The sequence below is a fragment of the Dryobates pubescens genome, chromosome 35 (genome assembly GCF_014839835.1).
Source record: "Dryobates pubescens isolate bDryPub1 chromosome 35, bDryPub1.pri, whole genome shotgun sequence".
Taxonomy (NCBI): domain Eukaryota; kingdom Metazoa; phylum Chordata; class Aves; order Piciformes; family Picidae; genus Dryobates; species Dryobates pubescens.
In genome coordinates this window covers 7754552-7773536 of record NC_071646.1, presented here as the reverse complement: position 1 = coordinate 7773536, position 18985 = coordinate 7754552, and the positions used below count along the sequence as shown (strand labels likewise).

Here is an 18985-nt window from a genome sequence, read left to right as displayed (position 1 = left end):
TGGCTCTGGCTCAGGCCTTTTAAGGTCACCAAAGCTGTGGTTTGTACCTCTAAGGGGGGGAAAAGAGGATCAACCAACCCAGGTCCTACTTAGTGCCCAGGGGATTGCATCCCTTAGAGGCTGTAGTGTGAAGGGAAGAAGCCCTGGAGGTGCTGGTGAGTGAGAGGCTCAGTGAGAGCGTTGCTGGGGCAGGGGCAGGCTGTGGCCAGGAAAAAGAGGTAGAGTGTGAATAAGTCACCATGGTGTGTGCAAGGAGATTCAACCACCACAGCTGTGAGCTGCTGGGGGGAAGAGGCTGAGTCAGTGGTGCTGAGCAGTGCCAGCCAGCAAGGCTGCCTGCAACTGGAGTCTCTGCAGATGGACATAGTCCTGTTTGGTGTCTGAGTTCACTGAGTGCTGTCCAGAAACACCTACCAGGAGAGAGGATTGCTCACACCAGAGCCTTTTGAGTTGGTAGGCAGAGATCTAATGAGCTGTGCTGCCTGCAGGACAGAGCCAGGCCTGACCTGACCAGGAACAGAGCTGAGGGAAGAAGCTAACTCTCAGCACTGGAGATGGCTGGGAGCTGGGGCAGGGAGATGCTGCTGGGAGCTGGGGCAGGGAGATGCTGCTGGGAGCTGGGGCAGGGAGAGGAGCAGCTGGGAGCTGGGGCAGGGAGGTGCTGCTGGGAGCTGGGGCAGGGAGATGCTGCTGGGAGCTGGGGCAGGGAGATGCTGCTGGGAGCTGGGGCAGGGAGAGGTGCAGCTGGGAGCTGGGGCAGGGAGATGCTGCTGGGAGCTGGGGCAGGGAGATGCTGCTGGGAGCTGGGGCAGGGAGATGCTGCTGGGAGCTGGGGCAGGGAGAGGTGCAGCTGGGAGCTGGGGCAGGGAGATGCTGCTGGGAGCTGGGGCAGGGAGATGCTGCTGGGAGCTGGGGCAGGGAGAGGTGCAGCTGGGAGCTGGGGCAGGGAGATGCTGCTGGGAGCTGGGGCAGGGAGATGCTGCTGGGAGCTGGGGCAGGGAGATGCTGCTGGGAGCTGGGGCAGGGAGAGGTGCAGCTGGGAGCTGGGGCAGGGAGAGGTGGAGCTGGGAGCTGGGGCAGGGAGAGGTGCAGCTGGGAGCTGGGGCAGGGAGATGCTGCTGGGAGCTGGGGCAGGGAGAGGTGGAGCTGGGAGCTGGGGCAGGGAGAGGAGCAGCTGGGAGCTGGGGCAGGGAGAGGAGCAGCTGGGAGCTGGGGCAGGGAGAGGTGCAGCTGGGAGCTGGGGCAGGGAGATGCTGCTGGGAGCTGGGGCAGGGAGGTGCTGCTGGGAGCTGGGGCAGGGAGAGGTGGAGCTGGGAGCTGGGGCAGGGAGAGGTGCAGCTGGGAGCTGGGGCAGGGAGGTGCTGCTGGGAGCTGGGGCAGGGAGAGGTGGAGCTGGGGCAGGGAGATGCTGCTGGGAGCTGGGGCAGGGAGAGGAGCAGCTGGGAGCTGGGGCAGGGAGAGGTGCAGCTGGGAGCTGGGGCAGGGAGGTGCTGCTGGGAGCTGGGGCAGGGAGAGGTGGAGCTGGGAGCTGGGGCAGGGAGAGGTGCAGCTGGGAGCTGGGGCAGGGAGGTGCTGCTGGGAGCTGGGGCAGGGAGAGGAGCAGCTGGGAGCTGGGGCAGGGAGAGGTGGAGCTGGGAGCTGGGGCAGGGAGAGGTGGAGCTGGGAGCTGGGGCAGGGAGAGGAGCAGCTGGGAGCTGGGGCAGGGAGAGGTGGAGCTGGGAGCTGGGGCAGGGAGATGCTGCTGGGAGCTGGGGCAGGGAGAGGAGCAGCTGGGAGCTGGGGCAGGGAGAGGAGCAGCTGGGAGCTGGGGCAGGGAGGTGCTGCTGGGAGCTGGGGCAGGGAGAGGAGCAGCTGGGAGCTGGGGCAGGGAGGTGCTGCTGGGAGCTGGGGCAGGGAGAGGAGCAGCTGGGAGCTGGGGCAGGGAGAGGAGCAGCTGGGAGCTGGGGCAGGGAGAGGAGCAGCTGGGAGCTGGGGCAGGGAGGTGCTGCTGGGAGCTGGGGCAGGGAGGTGCTGCTGGGAGCAGTGCCTGCTGTATATCCTCAGGAGAGGCAGCTGGGAACCGTGGGGAGTGTCCCATGCAGGAGGGTCACAGCAGCTTTGGCTTGCACCAACTCCTTCCCACTTCAAACAGCATCTGAGAGTGCATTCCCAACCTGAGCTGTGTGCAGGGCCTGGGGGATGTGCAGGATGTACTGTGTGTGAGGGGGGCCTGGGGTGTGTGTGGGGCCTGGGGTGTGTGTGCAGGGCCTGGGGTGTGTGTGGGGCCTGGGGTGTGTGTGCAGGGCCTGGGGTGTGTGTGCAGGGCCTGGGGTGTGTGTGGGGCCTGGGGTGTGTGTGCAGGGCCTGGGGTGTGTGTGCAGGGCCTGGGGTGTGTGTGCAGGGCCTGCTGTGATCCCCCAGCCCTGCCAGCAGGGCTTGGGGCAGTGTGGGGCAGCTGCAGGAGAGCTCTGTGGTGCTGGCAAGGGGCAGGAGTGAGCCTTGCCCCCATGGTGCCAGCTCTGTGAGCATCTCCAGTGCTGGGCTTGGGGCAGAGTCTGGCATGGCTGGAGGGCTTGGGCTGCCAGATGGTGCAGCCCCAGCAGGCTGTGGGGGGTCTGCCTCTGCTGCAGCCCAGTATCCTGCTGGGAGAGCTGAGCATTGGCCTTGCACGTTCCCAGCAGCACCCAGGATCAGCTCCCACTTTGCAGGAGCTGCTCAGTTCTAGAAGTGTTTTGTTGTCCTCTGTAACTCTTGGTGCTGAGTGTGAGTTTGGTAACTGATGGACTCTGTCCCTGCCCTGCAGTGTAGAGCCCTGAGGACATCCCACTCTGATTAGAGGCTGCAGTGAGTTTTAGATGGAACTGGAATGTTCTAGATCCACCAGGAAGCAACCCAGTCCTAGGGTGCAGCGTTTGTGTCCCCTCAGGCTGCTCTGATTCTCCCTTCTCACTGCTGAGCTGCTGCAGGTCCTTCTTCCTGGGACACAGGGAAATCCTTCATTTGTGCCTCCTTCTGTCCTTTTCTCCCCTTAGCTACCCAGTGGGAGACTCTTCCACGCTGCAGCTGTGATCTCGGACGCTATGTACATCTTTGGGGGCACAGTGGACAACAACATTCGAAGTGGAGAGATGTACAGGTTCCAGGTAACTGCTGACCAGCACACAGCCACTCCAGCTCTTGCCTCAACCCTTCTGTCTCTGCCTCTGGACATGGCAGAGCTCCTGCCCTGGCTCACCAGCAGCTCAGTGCTTGCTGCCCTTGCTGCAGGCAGCCTCTGCTGTTCCGCTGCAGCTGCCAAAGATCTCTCTGTAAAATCTTTTGAGGCATCACCTGCACAGACATTGTGCCCAGGTCCAGCTCTGCAGTGCCTTCCAAAGCCCTGACAGAGGCCATGGCAGCCTCCCTGGACAGATCATTGCAAAGTGTGTCTCGGTTTCAGAGTGGGCAGAAGCTCTTTCAGCCCTCCCCAAAGGAGTGAAATCACAAATGCTCCACACAGGACTGGAAGGAGCTGGAGCTGGAGCTGGAGCTGGAGCTGGAGCTGGAGCTGGAGCTGGAGCTGGAAATACTCTTCACAACACTACACACCAGCACAAACCCATCCAGAGTCCACAAGCTCATATTCAGCCTTGGCCCAGCTCTCCATCCTGGGCTTGCCAAAACCTCATTAGGCCAACAGTGTCCAAACCCTCCCCCCCAGCCAGCTCCAGATCCCCAGGCCTCAATGCCCCCTCCCATGCCTCCCCAGCCCCAAGTGCTGCAGTACAGATTGGCCAACTCCCCCCTAAGTACCACAGAGACAGGAGCTCAGCACTCTGGGAGAAGAGAGAGGGGACAAGGGCAGAGAGCCTGTGCTGTGTGCTTATAGAAGGGGGCTGCAGGCATTATGGGATGGAATAACCAAAGATTACACTCTCCTGTGTCTACCCCTGGACCATCTCATCCCTCTGGTTGAGACCTCCAGCCTTAACCCCACCACAGGGTGTCAGAGGGGGCTTGCCAGGATGGTCACCTTGAAAACTGACTTCTGCACTGTCAGCCTCAGGGCTCCTGGGTCAGAGCATCTTGTGCTGGAGTTTAATCTTCAGGCAGCCTTCCCACCCCCCAGCAACTCTGGGAGTTCAAACTGTTGCATCTCCAGACACCCCAGATCCAACCCTCCCTGCACTCAAGTTTATTGTGTGGGACCCTCAGACAGCTCCTGAGAGCAGGTGAGGCTCCTGGCCACCAAGTTGTGATGAGACACAGCTCTGCCACTGGCTTCCCCTGTGTGACCACCACAGAGCAAGCCCTGGAAGGTGTTTGGTCTGCTCGCTCCTCTCTGCTCCCTGTGCAGGTTGGGGATCATCAGCAAGGGCAGCCCTGGGCTGGGGGGGTGCAGAGCTTTTGGCCACAGCATTGGAAGTGAATTCTGCTGTGGTTTTTTCCAGTTCTCTTGTTACCCAAAGTGCACTCTCCACGAAGATTATGGAAGGCTGTGGGAAAACAGACAGTTCAGTGACTTGGAGTTTGTCTTGGGAGAGGTGAGTGGAGGTTATTGAAGAGGTGCCAGCGAGGGGGAGGTGCCTGCTTGCTGGGAAACAGCACAGGGCACTGTGAGCCTGCCAGGAAGCCTGGGAATGGGCTTCTGAGAGCAGTGTCAGTGGTGCAGTGATGTCTGTGTGGCTTAGCAAGTTGCACTGAGCCAGAAGCACTTCTACAGCTGCAAAGGAGGAGACACTGTTTTAAACTGAGGAGTTGTGTGGATGGCTGGGACTTAACCTGAGCCCCTCAGAGCGTGCTGTAGGCAGCTGCAGTGTGAGCAAGCCCTGGAAAGAGCAGGTCACAATGGCTTGCAGATCCACACAGCCCTGAAAGAGCCATTTCTGATGACTGAAATAGCACAGGATGAGGAACAGCAGCAGAGGGAAGGGATTCTCTTCACAAATTCTCTTCACAAATTTCCATCACAGATTTTCTGGAGAAAAAGATGAGAAATTGGAGCCTCCCTCTGCAGTGCTTCACCCAAAGAGGTTCTAAACCACTCTGCAGAGATCAGATCACAGATCCTCAACAGCAGATGATGAAGGCCAGTAGCAAAGCTGCTGTTTTGAGAAGGGGAAATCAGATGCAGCAGCAAGAAGCAGCATCTGTGACACTGAGCCTGTGCAACAGCCTCCCCTCAGGGAGCACAAGAAAGGCTCTTCCCAAATGCTGTTGGCCCTCAGCCCGTGGGGAAGGGAGGGGTTGGCTTTCCTCTGCTGGTGCAGAGCAGTTGCAAGGCTGCCTTGGATTCAAAATGAGTGTATAGAAAGTGGGAGTTCAGCACAGGTTTCTCTGGGTCTGCCATCTGCCCCCAGCTTGTGGTTTGGGAGTAAAAGTTGGCTGTGTTCTCTTCCCTTGCCTGGGCAGAAGGAAGAGCGAGTCCGAGGGCACGCAGCCATCGTCACAGCCCGCTGCAAGTGGCTGAGAAAGAAAATCATCCAGGCAAGGGAGAGGCTGAAACAGGTGAGACCTCTCAGCAGGAGCCAGGGGGTGCCTGGGGGGGCAAGAAGGCCACCAGCAGCCTGGCCTGGGTCAGCAATGGTGTGGGAGCAGGGCAGGGATTGTATCACAGTATCACAGTGTAACTAAGGCTGGAAGAGACCCCAAGGATCATCAAGTCCAACCTGTCTCAACAGACCTCACAACCAGACCATGGCACCAAGTGCCACGTCCAATCTCCCCTTGAACACCTCCAGGGATGGGGACTCCACCACCTCCCTGGGCAGCACATCCCAATGAAGAATGACTCTCAGTGAAGAACTTTCTCCTCACTTCGAGTCTAAACCTCCCCTGGCACAGCTTGAGACTGTGTCCCCTTGTTCTGGTGCTGGTTGCCTGGGAGAAGAGACCAACCTCCTCCTGTCTACAACCACCTTTCAGGTAGTTGTAGAGGGCAATGAGGTCACCTCTGATCCTTCTCTTCTCCAGGCTAAACAACCCCAGCTCCCTCAGCCTCTCCTCCCAGGGCTGTGCTCAAGGCCTCTCCCCAGCCTTGTTGCCCTTCTCTGGACATGTTCAAGTGTTTCAATGTCCTTAAACTGAGGGGCCCAGAACTGGACACAGGACTCCAGGTGTGGCCTAACCACTGCAGAGTCCAGGGGCACAATGACCTCCCTGCTCCTGCTGGCCACACTTCCTAATACAGCCCAGGATGCCATTGGCCCTCTTGGCCCCCTGGGCACTCTGCTGGCTCATGGTTAGGTGGGTGTCAGTCAGCACCCCCAGGTCCCTCTCTGTTTGGCAGCTCTCAGCCACTCTGACCCCAGCCTGTAGCTCTGCATGGGGTTGCTGTGGCCAAAGTGCAGCACCTGGCTCTGGGACTTGTTAAATGCCATGCCATTAGACTCTGCCCATTGTGCCTCTGTGCTGGGCACTGGGGAGGCCACAGTCTGAGTTCTGGGTTCACTTCTGGGCTCCTCACTCCCAGAAGGACATTGAGAGCCTGGAGCAGGGCCAGGGAAGGGCAACAGAGCTGGGGAAGGGTCTGGAGAAGAGGGCTGTGGAGGAGCAGCTGAGGGGGTTGAGCCTGGAGCAGAGGAGGCTGAGGGAGACCTCATTGCTCTCTGCAGCTCCCTGAGAGGAGGCTGCAGTGAGGCTGCTGTTGGCCTCTTTTCCCAAGTAGCTAACAACAGGACCAGAGGAAACAGCCTCAAGTTGGGAGCTCTAGGTTGGAGATTGGGAAATTCTTTGCTGGAGGAGTGCTCAGGGCCTGGCAGAGGCTGCCCAGGGAGGTGGTGGAGTCCCCATGGCTGGAGGGGTTGCAGCAAGCTGTGGCCATGGCAGCTGGGGCCAGGGCTTGGTGGCCATGGGGGGGTTGGGTTGGTGTTGGCCTGGATGATCTTGGAGGCCTTTGCCAACCCAAACCATGCTGTGATTCCATGAATATTTTAGAAGAACAATCTTGTGGCAAGGTAAAGCAAATTCTGCTCAGTTCTGGGAGTAAAGTTGTCAGGAAAAGAATTCCATCTGCTGAGACAGGTTAGGAGCAGAGCAGCATCTGGTGCTGAGGTGCAGCTGGGCAAGGGAAGTGCAGAGGGTGGTTTGGGTTAGGTAGGCAGTGGGGGTGTGCCAGGGCAGGTGAGGAGCAGAACATGGGGCAGCCAAAGTTAATCCAATTACCTGCCTTTGGTGGTGTGGTTCCTGGGAGCTCTCAGCTGAATTCTCATCTGGTGGAGTACCCCTGGAGGTCTGTGTACAACCTCCCTCTGGGGAGGGTGAGGGCTGCATGGCAGCAGGGGTGGCCTGGGAGATTAGGCAGCTCAGAGGGCAGGCAGTGTGAGGGGGCTGAGGCTGCTGTGGTTCCCTTTATGCAGAGTGGAAGGGCTGCTGCCTCTGGTTCATTGCCTGTTAGTTTTAACTGCTTGCAGCTGTTCAGCAGCAAACATTTTGCTGCTCTTGAGGAATTGGAGGCACACAGCCTGCAGCAAGGCACAGGGCTGCCTCACTGCATCACAGCAGATCGCCTTGCCACCCTGCAGCCACTGCAAGAGGCTGGAGGCAAAGGCTGCAAAGTGAAACCTGAAAGCAGCAGAATGGCTTAAGATGCATCTGTGCAGCCCTGGCTTTGCAAGGCAGAGGCCTGTGGGTATCTCTGCAGCCCTGGCTTTGCTAGGCAGAGGTCTGTGGGCATCTCTGCAGCCCTGGCTTTGCAAGGCAGAGGTCTGTGGGCATCTCTGCAGCCCTGGCTTTGCAAGGCAGAGGTCTGTGGGCATCTGTGCAGCCCTGGCTTTGCAAGGCAGAGGCCTGTGGGCATCTCTGCAGCCCTGGCTTTGCAAGGCAGAGGCCTGTGGGCATCTCTGCAGCCCTGGCTTTGCTAGGCAGAGGTCTGTGGGCATCTCTGCAGCCCTGGCTTTGCTAGGCAGAGGTCTGTGGGCATCTCTGCAGCCCTGGCTTTGCTAGGCAGAGGTCTGTGGGCATCTCTGCAGCCCTGGCTTCGCTAGGCAGAGGTCTGTGGGCATCTCTGCAGCACTGGCTTTGCAAGGCAGAGGTCTGTGGGCATCTCTGCAGCCCTGGCTTTGCTAGGCAGAGGTCTGTGGGCATCTCTGCAGCCCTGGCTTTGCTAGGCAGAGCTCTGTGGCACCTGGCTCCTGCATCTTTCCTTCTCCAAGGAGAGATGTTGTACCTGCTGAAGGCAGAAGCAGGAGCTCAGGGGAGTTCATTCCTCCCTGTTTCTGAGGGGCTGCTTTTGAGCTCCATCCAGGAGCTCACATTTGTTCTGATCCAGGTGTGCACAGGACAGGGAGCAGCAGCTCTGAGGCAGGAATTCTTCATTGCCCTGGAGATAATCTTGCGGATAAGCAGCTCTTGGGTCTGGAGGAGCAGGCAGTCAGGAGCAGGACCTTTCCTCTGGCTTGGTCAGCAGCGTGTGTGAGCAGACAGCCTCCCTGCCACGGCTGAGTGGTTTTTCTGTCCCAGTAGAAGTCCAAGCAGGACGTTGAGGAGGAGGGGCAGGCGCCGTGCCCGCGGGAGGGCGGCGGCGTGAGGCTGTGCCGCCTGCAGCCCCTGCTGGAGGTGCCCATCCGGGAGGCCGAGGCACAGCCCTTCGAGGTGCTCATGCAGTTCCTCTACACAGACAAAATCAAATACCCACGGAAAGGTAGGGCAGCAGGGCGGGCCTGGGGCCGGCAGTGGGGCGGGACTGGGGCCGGCAGTGGGGCGGGACTGGGGCCGGCAGCGGGGCGGGCCTGGGGCCGGTAGTGGGGCGGGACTGGTGCCGGCAGCGGGGGAGGGACTGGTGCCGGCAGCGGGGGAGGGACTGGGGCCGGCAGCGGGGGAGGGACTGGGGCGGGCAGCGGGGCGGGACTGGGGCCGGCAGCGGGGGAGGGACTGGTGCCGGCAGCGGGGTGGGACTGGGGCCGGCAGCGTGGCGGGACTGGTGCGGGCAGCGGGGCTGGGACTGGTGCGGGCAGCGGGGGAGGGACCGGGGCCGGCAGCGGGGGTGGGACCGGTGCGGGCAGCGGGGGAGGGACTGGTGCGGGCAGCGGGGCGGGACTGGGGCCGGCAGCAGGGCGGGACTGGTGCCGGCAGCGGGGCGGGACTGGGGCCGGTAGCGGGGAGGGACTGGTGCCGGCAGCGGGGCGGGACTGGGGCGGGCAGCGGGGCGGGACTGGGGCCGGCAGCGGGGCGGGACTGGGGCCGGCAGCGGGGCTGGGACCGGTGCGGGCAGCGGGGCGGGACCGGGGCCGGCAGCGGGGCGGGACTGGTGCGGGCAGCGGGGGAGGGACCGGTGCCGGCAGCGGGGGAGGGACTGGTGCCGGCAGCGGGGGAGGGACTGGTGCGGGCAGCGGGGCGGGACTGGTGCGGGCAGCGGGGGAGGGACTGGTGCGGGCAGCGGGGCGGGACTGGTGCGGGCAGCGGGGGAGGGACTGGTGTGGGCAGCGGGGCGGGACTGGTGCGGGCAGCGGGGGAGGGACTGGTGCGGGCAGCGGGGGAGGGACTGGTGCGGGCAGCGGGGGAGGGACTGGTGCCGGCAGCGGGGCGGGACTGGTGCGGGCAGCGGGGCGGGACTGGTGCGGGCAGCGGGGGAGGGACCGGTGCGGGCAGCGGGGGAGGGACTGGTGCGGGCAGCGGGGGAGGGACCGGTGCCGGCAGCGGGGCGGGACTGGTGCCGGCAGCGGGGGAGGGACTGGTGCGGGCAGCGGGGGAGGGACTGGTGCGGGCAGCGGGGGAGGGACTGGTGCCGGCAGCGGGGGAGGGACTGGTGCCGGCAGCGGGGGAGGGACTGGTGCCGGCAGCGGGGTGGGACTGGTGCCGGCAGCGGGGGAGGGACTGGTGCCGGCAGCGGGGCGGGACTGGGGCCGGCAGCGGGGGAGGGACTGGTGCGGGCAGCGGGGCGGGACTGGGGCTGGCAGAGGGGCGGGACTGGTGCCGGCAGCGGGGGAGGGACCGGTGCCGGCAGCGGGGGAGGGACTGGGGCTGGCAGCGGGGCGGGACTGGTGCGGGCAGCGGGGGAGGGACTGGTGCCGGCAGCGGGGGAGGGACTGGTGCGGGCAGCGGGGCGGGACCGGTGCGGGCAGCGGGGCGGGACTGGTGCCGGCAGCGGGGCGGGACTGGGGCCGGCAGCGGGGGAGGGACTGGTGCGGGCAGCGGGGGAGGGACTGGTGCGGGCAGCGGGGCGGGACTGGTGCCGGCAGCGGGGGAGGGACTGGTGCCGGCAGCGGGGGAGGGACTGGTGCCGGCAGCGGGGGAGGGACTGGTGCCGGCAGCGGGGTGGGACTGGTGCCGGCAGCGGGGTGGGACTGGGGCCGGCAGCGGGGGCGGGACTGGTGCGGGCAGCGGGGCGGGACTGGGGCTGGCAGAGGGGCGGGACTGGTGCCGGCAGCGGGGCTGGGACCGGTGCGGGCAGCGGGGCGGGACTGGTGCGGGCAGCGGGGGAGGGACTGGTGCGGGCAGCGGGGGCGGGACTGGTGCGGGCAGCGGGGGCGGGACTGGGGCCGGCAGCGGGGGAGGGACTGGTGCGGGCAGCGGGGAGGGACTGGTGCAGGCAGCCGGGGAGGGACTGGTGCGGGCAGCGGGGGAGGGACTGGTGCTGGCAGCGGGGCGGGACTGGTGCCGGCAGTGGGGTGGGACTGGTGCCGGCAGCGGGGGAGGGACTGGTGCGGGCAGCGGGGGAGGGACTGGTGCGGGCAGCGGGGCGGGACTGGTGCCGGCAGCGGGGGAGGGACTGGTGCGGGCAGCGGGGGAGGGACTGGGGCCGGCATTGGGGCGGGACTGGGGCCGGCATTGGGGAGGGACTGGGGCCGGCAGCGGGATGGGACTGGGGCCGGCAGCGGGGCGGGACGGGGGCCGGCAGCGGGGGAGGGACTGGTGTGGGCAGTGGGGATGGACTGGTGCCGGCAGCGGGGGAGGGACTGGGGCCGGCAGCGGGGGAGGGACTGGTGCGGGCAGCGGGGCGGGACTGGTGCGGGCAGCGGGGGAGGGACTGGTGCCGGCAGCGGGGCGGGACCGGTGCTGGCAGCGGGGGAGGGAGTGGTGCAGGCAGCGGGGGAGGGACTGGTGCGGGCAGCGGGGCGGGACTGGTGCGGGCAGCGGGCCGGGACTGGTGCGGGCAGCGGGGGAGGGACTGGTGCCAGCAGCCGGGGAGGGACCGGTGCGGGCAGCGGGGGAGGGACTGGTGCGGGCAGCGGGGGAGGGACCGGTGCCGGCAGCGGGGGAGGGACTGGGGCCGGCAGCGGGGCGGGACTGGTGCGGGCAGCGTGGGAGGGACTGGTGCCGGCAGCGGGGGAGGGACTGGTGCCAGCAGCCGGGGAGGGACCGGTGCGGGCAGCGGGGGAGGGACTGGTGCGGGCAGCGGGGGAGGGACTGGTGCGGGCAGCGGGGCGGGACTGGTGCGGGCAGCGGGGGAGGGACTGGTGCTGGCAGCGGGGGAGGGACTGGTGCGGGCAGCGGGGGAGGGACTGGTGCGGGCAGCGGGGGGAGGGACTGGTGCGGGCAGCGGGGCGGGACTGGGGCTGGCAGAGGGGCGGGACTGGTGCCGGCAGCGGGGGAGGGACTGGTGCCGGCAGCGGGGGAGGGACTGGTGCCGGCAGCGGGGTGGGACTGGTGCCGGCAGCGGGGTGGGACTGGGGCCGGCAGCGGGGGAGGGACTGGTGCGGGCAGCGGGGCGGGACTGGGGCTGGCAGAGGGGCGGGACTGGTGCCGGCAGCGGGGGAGGGACTGGTGCCGGCAGCGGGGGAGGGACTGGTGCCGGCAGCGGGGTGGGACTGGTGCCGGCAGCGGGGTGGGACTGGGGCCGGCAGCGGGGGAGGGACTGGTGCGGGCAGCGGGGGAGGGACTGGTGCTGGCAGCGGGGCGGGACTGGTGCCGGCAGTGGGGGAGGGACTGGTGCGGGCAGCGGGGGAGGGACTGGGGCCGGCAGCGGGGCGGGACTGGGGCCGGCAGCGGGGGCGGGACCGGTGCCGGCAGCGGGGGAGGGAGTGGTGCAGGCAGCGGGGGAGGGAGTGGTGCCGGCAGCGGGGCGGGACCGGTGCCGGCAGCGGGGGAGGGAGTGGTGCGGGCAGCGGGGGAGGGACTGGGGCTGGCAGCGGGGCAGGACTGGGGCTGGCAGCGGGGGAGGGACTGGGGCCGGCAGCGGGGGAGGGACTGGGGCCGGCAGCGGGGTGGGACTGGTGCCGGCAGCGGGGGCGGGACTGGGGCCGGCAGCGGGGTGGGACTGGTGCGGGCAGCGGGGGCGGGACTGGGGCCGGCAGCGGGGGAGGGACTGGTGCGGGCAGCGGGGGAGGGACTGGGGCCGGCAGCGGGATGGGACTGGGGCGGGCAGTGGGGCGGGACTGGGGCCGGCAGCGGGGGAGGGACTGGTGCCGGCAGCGGGGGAGGGACTGGTGTGGGCAGCGGGGGAGGGACTGGTGCGGGCAGCGGGGGAGGGACTGGTGCTGGCAGCGGGGCGGGACTGGTGCCGGCAGTGGGGGAGGGACTGGTGCGGGCAGCGGGGGAGGGACTGGTGCCGGCAGCGGGGCGGGACTGGGGCCGGCAGCGGGGGCGGGACCGGTGCCGGCAGCGGGGGAGGGAGTGGTGCAGGCAGCGGGGGAGGGACTGGTGCCGGCAGCGGGGCGGGACCGGTGCCGGCAGCGGGGGAGGGAGTGGTGCGGGCAGCGGGGGAGGGACTGGGGCTGGCAGCGGGGCAGGACTGGGGCTGGCAGCGGGGGAGGGACTGGGGCCGGCAGCGGGGGAGGGACTGGGGCCGGCAGCGGGGTGGGACTGGTGCCGGCAGCGGGGGCGGGACTGGGGCCGGCAGCGGGGGAGGGACTGGGGCCGGCAGCGGGGTGGGACTGGTGCCGGCAGCGGGGGCGGGACTGGGGCCGGCAGCGGGGTGGGACTGGTGCGGGCAGCGGGGGCGGGACTGGGGCCGGCAGCGGGGGAGGGACTGGTGCGGGCAGCGGGGGAGGGACTGGGGCCGGCAGCGGGATGGGACTGGGGCGGGCAGTGGGGCGGGACTGGGGCCGGCAGCGGGGGAGGGACTGGTGCCGGCAGCGGGGGAGGGACTGGTGTGGGCAGCGGGGGAGGGACTGGTGCGGGCAGCGGGGGAGGGACTGGTGCGGGCAGCGGGGGAGGGACTGGTGCGGGCAGCGGGGGCGGGACTGGTGCCGGCAGCGGGGGAGGGACTGGTGCAGGCAGCGGGGGAGGGACTGGGGCCGGCAGCGGGGCGGGATTGGTGCGGGCAGCGGGGGAGGGACTGGGGCGGGCAGCGGGGGAGGGACTGGTGCCGGCAGCGGGGGAGGGACTGGTGCCGGCAGCGGGGCTGGGACTGGTGCGGGCAGCGGGGGAGGGACTGGTGCGGGCAGCGGGGCTGGGACCGGTGCCGGCAGCAGGATGGGCAGCGGGGCAGCAAGCCTGGTGTCCCAGTTCAGAGCTCTGCAGCTCCTGAAGGGGCAGAGGAACACTGACACAAATGGGCTGGGCAGCGATGAAAGCTTCAGTGGAGAAGCAATTCACACCCTGCAAAAGCTGCAGAGCGCAGTGGGGAGCACAGCAAAGCACAGAAGGTTCAAACCCATCCCCAGTCCAAACTGAACACAGCACCCAACACACAGCTCCCCTTTTCCCCACCTGGGGTTCACCAAAAGCCTCAGGGCCCTTTCTTCCCTCCTGTTGCTGGGCTGGTTTCAGGCTGGAACTGCACCCCCCAGCCCCCTTTCTCAGCCTGGCATTAGGCCTAAACAGGCCAAGGAGGCTCTGTGATACTCTCTCATCATTACCAGGTAAGAGAGAGTCTCTCTTCCATGGGAGCAGAGAGGGAAGAAAGAGAGAGACAGCAACTTTGCAGCAGATTTATAAGGGTGAAGGATTTCTGGGTAGAAACCCACTGCTCCCTGTGTCCACCCTCTGCACTGGACACTCCAGACACTGGAGGTCTCCACTCTGTGGCTTCTTTTTTGGAGGCCCCCAGCCCAGAGGGCCACACCTGGGTTTCCTAAGGAGCAGGAGCCATCAGTCCTGCTCTGAGTGCTTGGGTGCTTACCCAAAGCAGGGTTCTATCAAAGCATGCTGACAGTGCTTTGGGTTTTATCCCCACTTCTCTTCAAACATCAAGGAGAAGCAGGTTCTTGGTTGTTCTAAAGGGCATAAACACCCCCAGAGCAAACAAATGAAGTTAGTGGTGTTTTGAAGATCACAGCCTGGAGGGACCCTGGCTCCTGGGCTGGCTCCTTGCCTTTTTCTGGTGTGGTTTTGATCCATTGCAAACTGAGCCCACACAAAAGGCAGAGCAAGCCAGGCTTTGTCATCTCCTCAAAACACCAATCCAAGAGAATGAAGCCTCAGGAGAGGCAAAATCCATTTGATGCATTCCTTGAAGATCCCTGAGTGTAAAGCTCTTGCAGGCTGGCAGAGATCTCAGCTCCCACCCAGCCTGGCTGTGGGGAGCTGCTGAGGTCTGTTGGGTTGGGGGAGGCAGACTGGGGGGACCTGGGGGAAGTGCAGCAGGTGGGGCTGGGGACCCTGCAGCCATGTGGCACAGGCAGGTGAAGGGAGGCACTTCTGTCCTAATGCAGGAGGCTTTGCTTCCCTTCCACTCCAGGCTCTTCCCTTTCTCTGCAAGGGGATGCTCAGCACAACTGACTTGTGTGCAGGTGTCCCAAGGCTTCCCCTGCAAGGTGGCCTCTGTCACAGCAAGCCTCATTAATGGGGTGAGGAAACCTTCTCATGTGTGTCTGCTGGCATTGCCAGATCCTGCTCTCAGCTGCTTCACTGATCCTCAGCAAGCTCTCTTCAGGACAGGACCAGAACAAGGGAGGGCTGCTCACACTGAGCTCTTTGTTACAGGCTTCCCAGGCAGCCCTGCTGCCCTTCCCCTCCCCCAGCCCCTCAAAGGTTCTCCCTGGTGCTTCTCTCGCTGCTGGGATCCTCCAGTGGCCCTGTCCTGACCATTTGTATTCCTAGTTGTTCCTCTGGGTTCAGAGAGCAGCACCCTGGGGACCCCTGCAGAGGCTGAGCTGCCAGCATTGGGCATGCTCCTCAAAGGGGATTTTCCAAGGAGAGGGAGGGAAGGCACAGGACAGGCAGGAAGGCTTTGCTCTGTCTGGAGGTGGTCAGAGCAGATGGCCAGAGGTCTCCTGTGAGCAAAGCAAAGGCTGTTGAGGATTATTGCTTGAGTTGATGTCCCAGTAGCCCCCTTACAGTGGCCTATCAGGGTCCCCACTGCCCCTCTCTTACTTCATCCCTCTCTTCCAGGCCAGCCTAGAGCTGTACACACTCGAGCAGGAAGCCTCCATCAGGGGCTGGCCAAGGCAGGGAGCTGATTGCTGATGCTGCATAAAAGCCACAGCTGTCAGCAGGGCTGGGAGCAGCTGAGCACTCTGGCAAGGCAGTGCTGTCAGTGGGGTTAGAGCCTGCACTTCCTCTGGAGAGTTTAAAAGAACTCCGATTGTCCCAAACCCCCTGTCCCACACGGCTCCTGGGCTGACTGCTTCATGGCTCAGCTTAGGAACCTGCTTTTGGGTCAGTGTGTCCCAAGCCCCCTGTCCCACACGGCTCCTGGGCTCACTCTTCCATGCCTCAGCTTAGGAACCTGCTTTTGGGTCAGTGTGTCCCAAGCCCCCTGTCCCACACAGCTCCTGGGCTGACTGCTTCATGGCTCAGCTTAGGAACCTGCTTTTGGGTCAGTGTGTCCCAAACCCCTGTCCCACACGGCTCCTGGGCTGACTGCTTCATGGCTCAGCTTAGGAACCTGCTTTTGGGTCAGTGTGTCCCAAACCCCCTGTCCCACACAGCTCCTGGGCTGACTGCTTCATGGCTCATCTTAGGAACCTGCTTTTGGGTCAGTGTGTCCCAAACCCCTGTCCCACACAGCTCCTGGGCTCTCTCTTCCATGCCTCACTTAGGAACCTGCTTTTGGGTCAGTGTGTCCCAAACCCCTGTCCCACACAGCTCCTGGGCTGACTGCTTCATGGCCCAGCTTAGGAACCTGCTTTTGGGTCAGTGTGTCCCAAACCCCTGTCCCACACAGCTCCTGGGCTCTCTCTTCCATGCCTCACTTAGGAACCTGCTTTTGGGTCAGTGTGTCCCAAGCCCCCTGTCCCACACAGCTCCTGGGCTGACTGCTTCATGCCTCCCTTAGGAACCTGCTTTTGGGTCAGTGTGTCCCAAAACCCTGTCCCACACAGCTGCTGGGCTGACTGCTTCATGGCCCAGCTTAGGAACCTGCTTTTGGGTCAATGTGTCCCAAGCCCCCTGTCCCACACAGCTGCTGGGCTGACTGCTTCATGGCTCATCTTAGGAACCTGCTTTTGGGTCAGTGTGTCCCAAACCCCTGTCCCACACAGCTCCTGGGCTCTCTCTTCCATGCCTCACTTAGGAACCTGCTTTTGGGTCAGTGTGTCCCAAACCCCTGTCCCACACAGCTCCTGGGCTGACTGCTTCATGGCTCAGCTTAGGAACCTGCTTTTGGGTCAGTGTGTCCCAAGCCCCCTGTCCCACACAGCTCCTGGGCTGACTGCTTCATGCCTCACTTAGGAACCTGCTTTTGGGTCAGTGTGTCCCAAGCCCCCTGTCCCACACAGCTCCTGGGCTGACTGCTTCATGGCCCAGCTTAGGAACCTGCTTTTGAGTCAGTGTGTCCCAAGCCCCCTGTCCCACACAGCTGCTGGGCTGACTGCTTCATGGCCCAGCTTAGGAACCTGCTTTTGAGTCAGTGTGTCCCAAGCCCCCTGTCCCACACAGCTGCTGGGCTGACTGCTTCATGGCCCAGCTTAGGAACCTGCTTTTGAGTCAGTGTGTCCCAAGCTCCCTGTCCCACACGGCTCCTGGGCTGACTGCTTCATGGCCCAGCTTAGGAACCTGCTTTTGGGTCAGTGTGTCCCAAGCCCCCTGTCCCACACGGCTCCTGGGCTGACTGCTTCATGGCTCAGCTTAGGAACCTGCTTTTGGGTCAGTGTGTCCCAAGCCCCCTGTCCCACACAGCTCCTGGGCTGACTGCTTCATGGCCCAGCTTAGGAACCTGCTTTTGGGTCAGTGTGTCCCAAGCTCCCTGTCCCACACAGCTGCTGGGCTGACTGCTTCATGGCTCAGCTTAGGAACCTGCTTTTGGGTCAGTGTGTCCCAAGCCCCCTGTCCCACACAGCTGCTGGGCTGACTGCTTCATGGCTCACTTAGGAACCTGCTTTTGGTTCAGTGTGTCCCAAACCCCCTGTCCCACACGGCTCCTGGGCTGACTGCTTCATGCCTCACTTAGGAACCTGCTTTTGGGTCAGTGTGTCCCAAGCCCCCTGTCCCACACAGCTCCTGGGCTGACTGCTTCATGGCCCAGCTTAGGAACCTGCTTTTGGGTCAGTGTGTCCCAAGCCCCCTGTCCCACACAGCTGCTGGGCTGACTGCTTCATGGCTCCCTTAGGAACCTGCTTTTGGTTCAGTGTGTCCCAAGCCCCCTGTCCCACACAGCTGCTGGGCTGACTGCTTCATGGCTCCCTTAGGAACCTGCTTTTGGGTCAGTGTGTCCCAAGCCCCCTGTCCCACACCGCTCCTGGGCTCACTCTTCCATGCCTCAGCTTAGGAACCTGCTTTTGGGTCAGTGTGTCCCAAACCCCTGTCCCACACAGCTCCTGGGCTGACTGCTTCATGGCCCAGCTTAGGAACCTGCTTTTGAGTCAGTGTGTCCCAAGCCCCCTGTCCCACACAGCTCCTGGGCTGACTGCTTCATGGCCCAGCTTAGGAACCTGCTTTTGGGTCAGTGTGTCCCAAACCCCTGTCCCACACAGCTCCTGGGCTGACTGCTTCATGGCCCAGCTTAGGAACCTGCTTTTGGGTCAGTGTGTCCCAAACCCCTGTCCCACACAGCTCCTGGGCTGACTGCTTCATGGCTCAGCTTAGGAACCTGCTTTTGGGTCAGTGTGTCCCAAGCCCCCTGTCCCACACAGCTGCTGGGCTGACTGCTTCATGGCCCAGCTTAGGAACCTGCTTTTGGGTCAGTGTGTCCCAAACCCCTGTCCCACACAGCTCCTGGGCTGACTGCTTCATGGCTCAGCTTAGGAACCTGCTTTTGGGTCAGTGTGTCCCAAACCCCTGTCCCACACAGCTCCTGGGCTGACTGCTTCATGGCCCAGCTTAGGAACCTGCTTTTGGGTCAGTGTGTCCCAAGCCCCCTGTCCCACACAGCTCCTGGGCTGACTGCTTCATGGCTCAGCTTAGGAACCTGCTTTTGGGTCAGTGTGTCCCAAACCCCTGTCCCACACAGCTCCTGGGCTGACTGCTTCATGGCTCAGCTTAGGAACCTGCTTTTGGGTCAGTGTGTCCCAAACCCCTGTCCCACACAGCTGCTGGGCTGACTGCTTCATGGCTCAGCTTAGGAACCTGCTTTTGGGTCAGTGTGTCCCAAGCTCCCTGTCCCACACAGCTGCTGGGCTCTCTCTTCCATGCCTCACCTTTTGGAAGCCATTTTTCAGTATCCATTGGATATATTTTTTTTCCCCCCATTCTAGGGTAGGTAAAAAGAACTCCTTGGAGACAGATTGCTCTGCTGTTCTGTCAGCTCTGCAGCACTTTCTCTCTTGTGCTTGCAGGCCATGTGCAGGATGTGTTGCTCATTATGGATGTCTACAAGCTGGCCTTGAACTTCAAGCTCTCTCGCCTGGAGCAGCTCTGCCTGCAGTACATTGAGGCTTCAGTCGACCTGCAGAATGTGCTCATTGTGTGTGAAAATGCTAACAAGCTTCAGCTGGATCAGCTAAAGGTGAGCACTTTGCATGCAGAGGAACTGATCAGGCACCTGCACAAATCAGATTGATGCCATTAATGCAAATGCAAGGGAGGTTCTGCTCCCCCTCTGCTCTGCCCTGCTGAGACCTCTCCTGGAATATTCCATCCAGCTCTGGGCTCCCCAGCTCAGGAGGGACAGGGATCTGCTGGAGAGGGTCAAAGGGAGGCTGCAAGGATGCAGAAGGGACTGCAGCACTGCCTGGGGAGGAGAGGCTGAGAGCCCTGGGGGTGTTCTGTCTGGAGAGGAGAAGGCTGAGAGGGATCTGATCAATGTCTATCAATAGCTGAAGGCTGG

General features: G+C 63.9%; 1 protein-coding gene across 1 annotated transcript in view; it reads left to right on the top strand.

Annotated features, from left to right (window-relative positions):
• Window positions 1–18985, top strand: part of LZTR1 (leucine zipper like transcription regulator 1) — a 52523-nt gene that overhangs the window by 19646 nt on the left and 13892 nt on the right. Inside the window, exons 10-14 of the mRNA XM_054176357.1 lie at window positions 3012–3122; window positions 4410–4502; window positions 5371–5466; window positions 8422–8599; window positions 18495–18664. Of these exons, the coding sequence (XP_054032332.1) occupies window positions 3012–3122; window positions 4410–4502; window positions 5371–5466; window positions 8422–8599; window positions 18495–18664 (648 nt within the window). The remainder of the gene's footprint in view (window positions 1–3011; window positions 3123–4409; window positions 4503–5370; window positions 5467–8421; window positions 8600–18494; window positions 18665–18985) is intronic.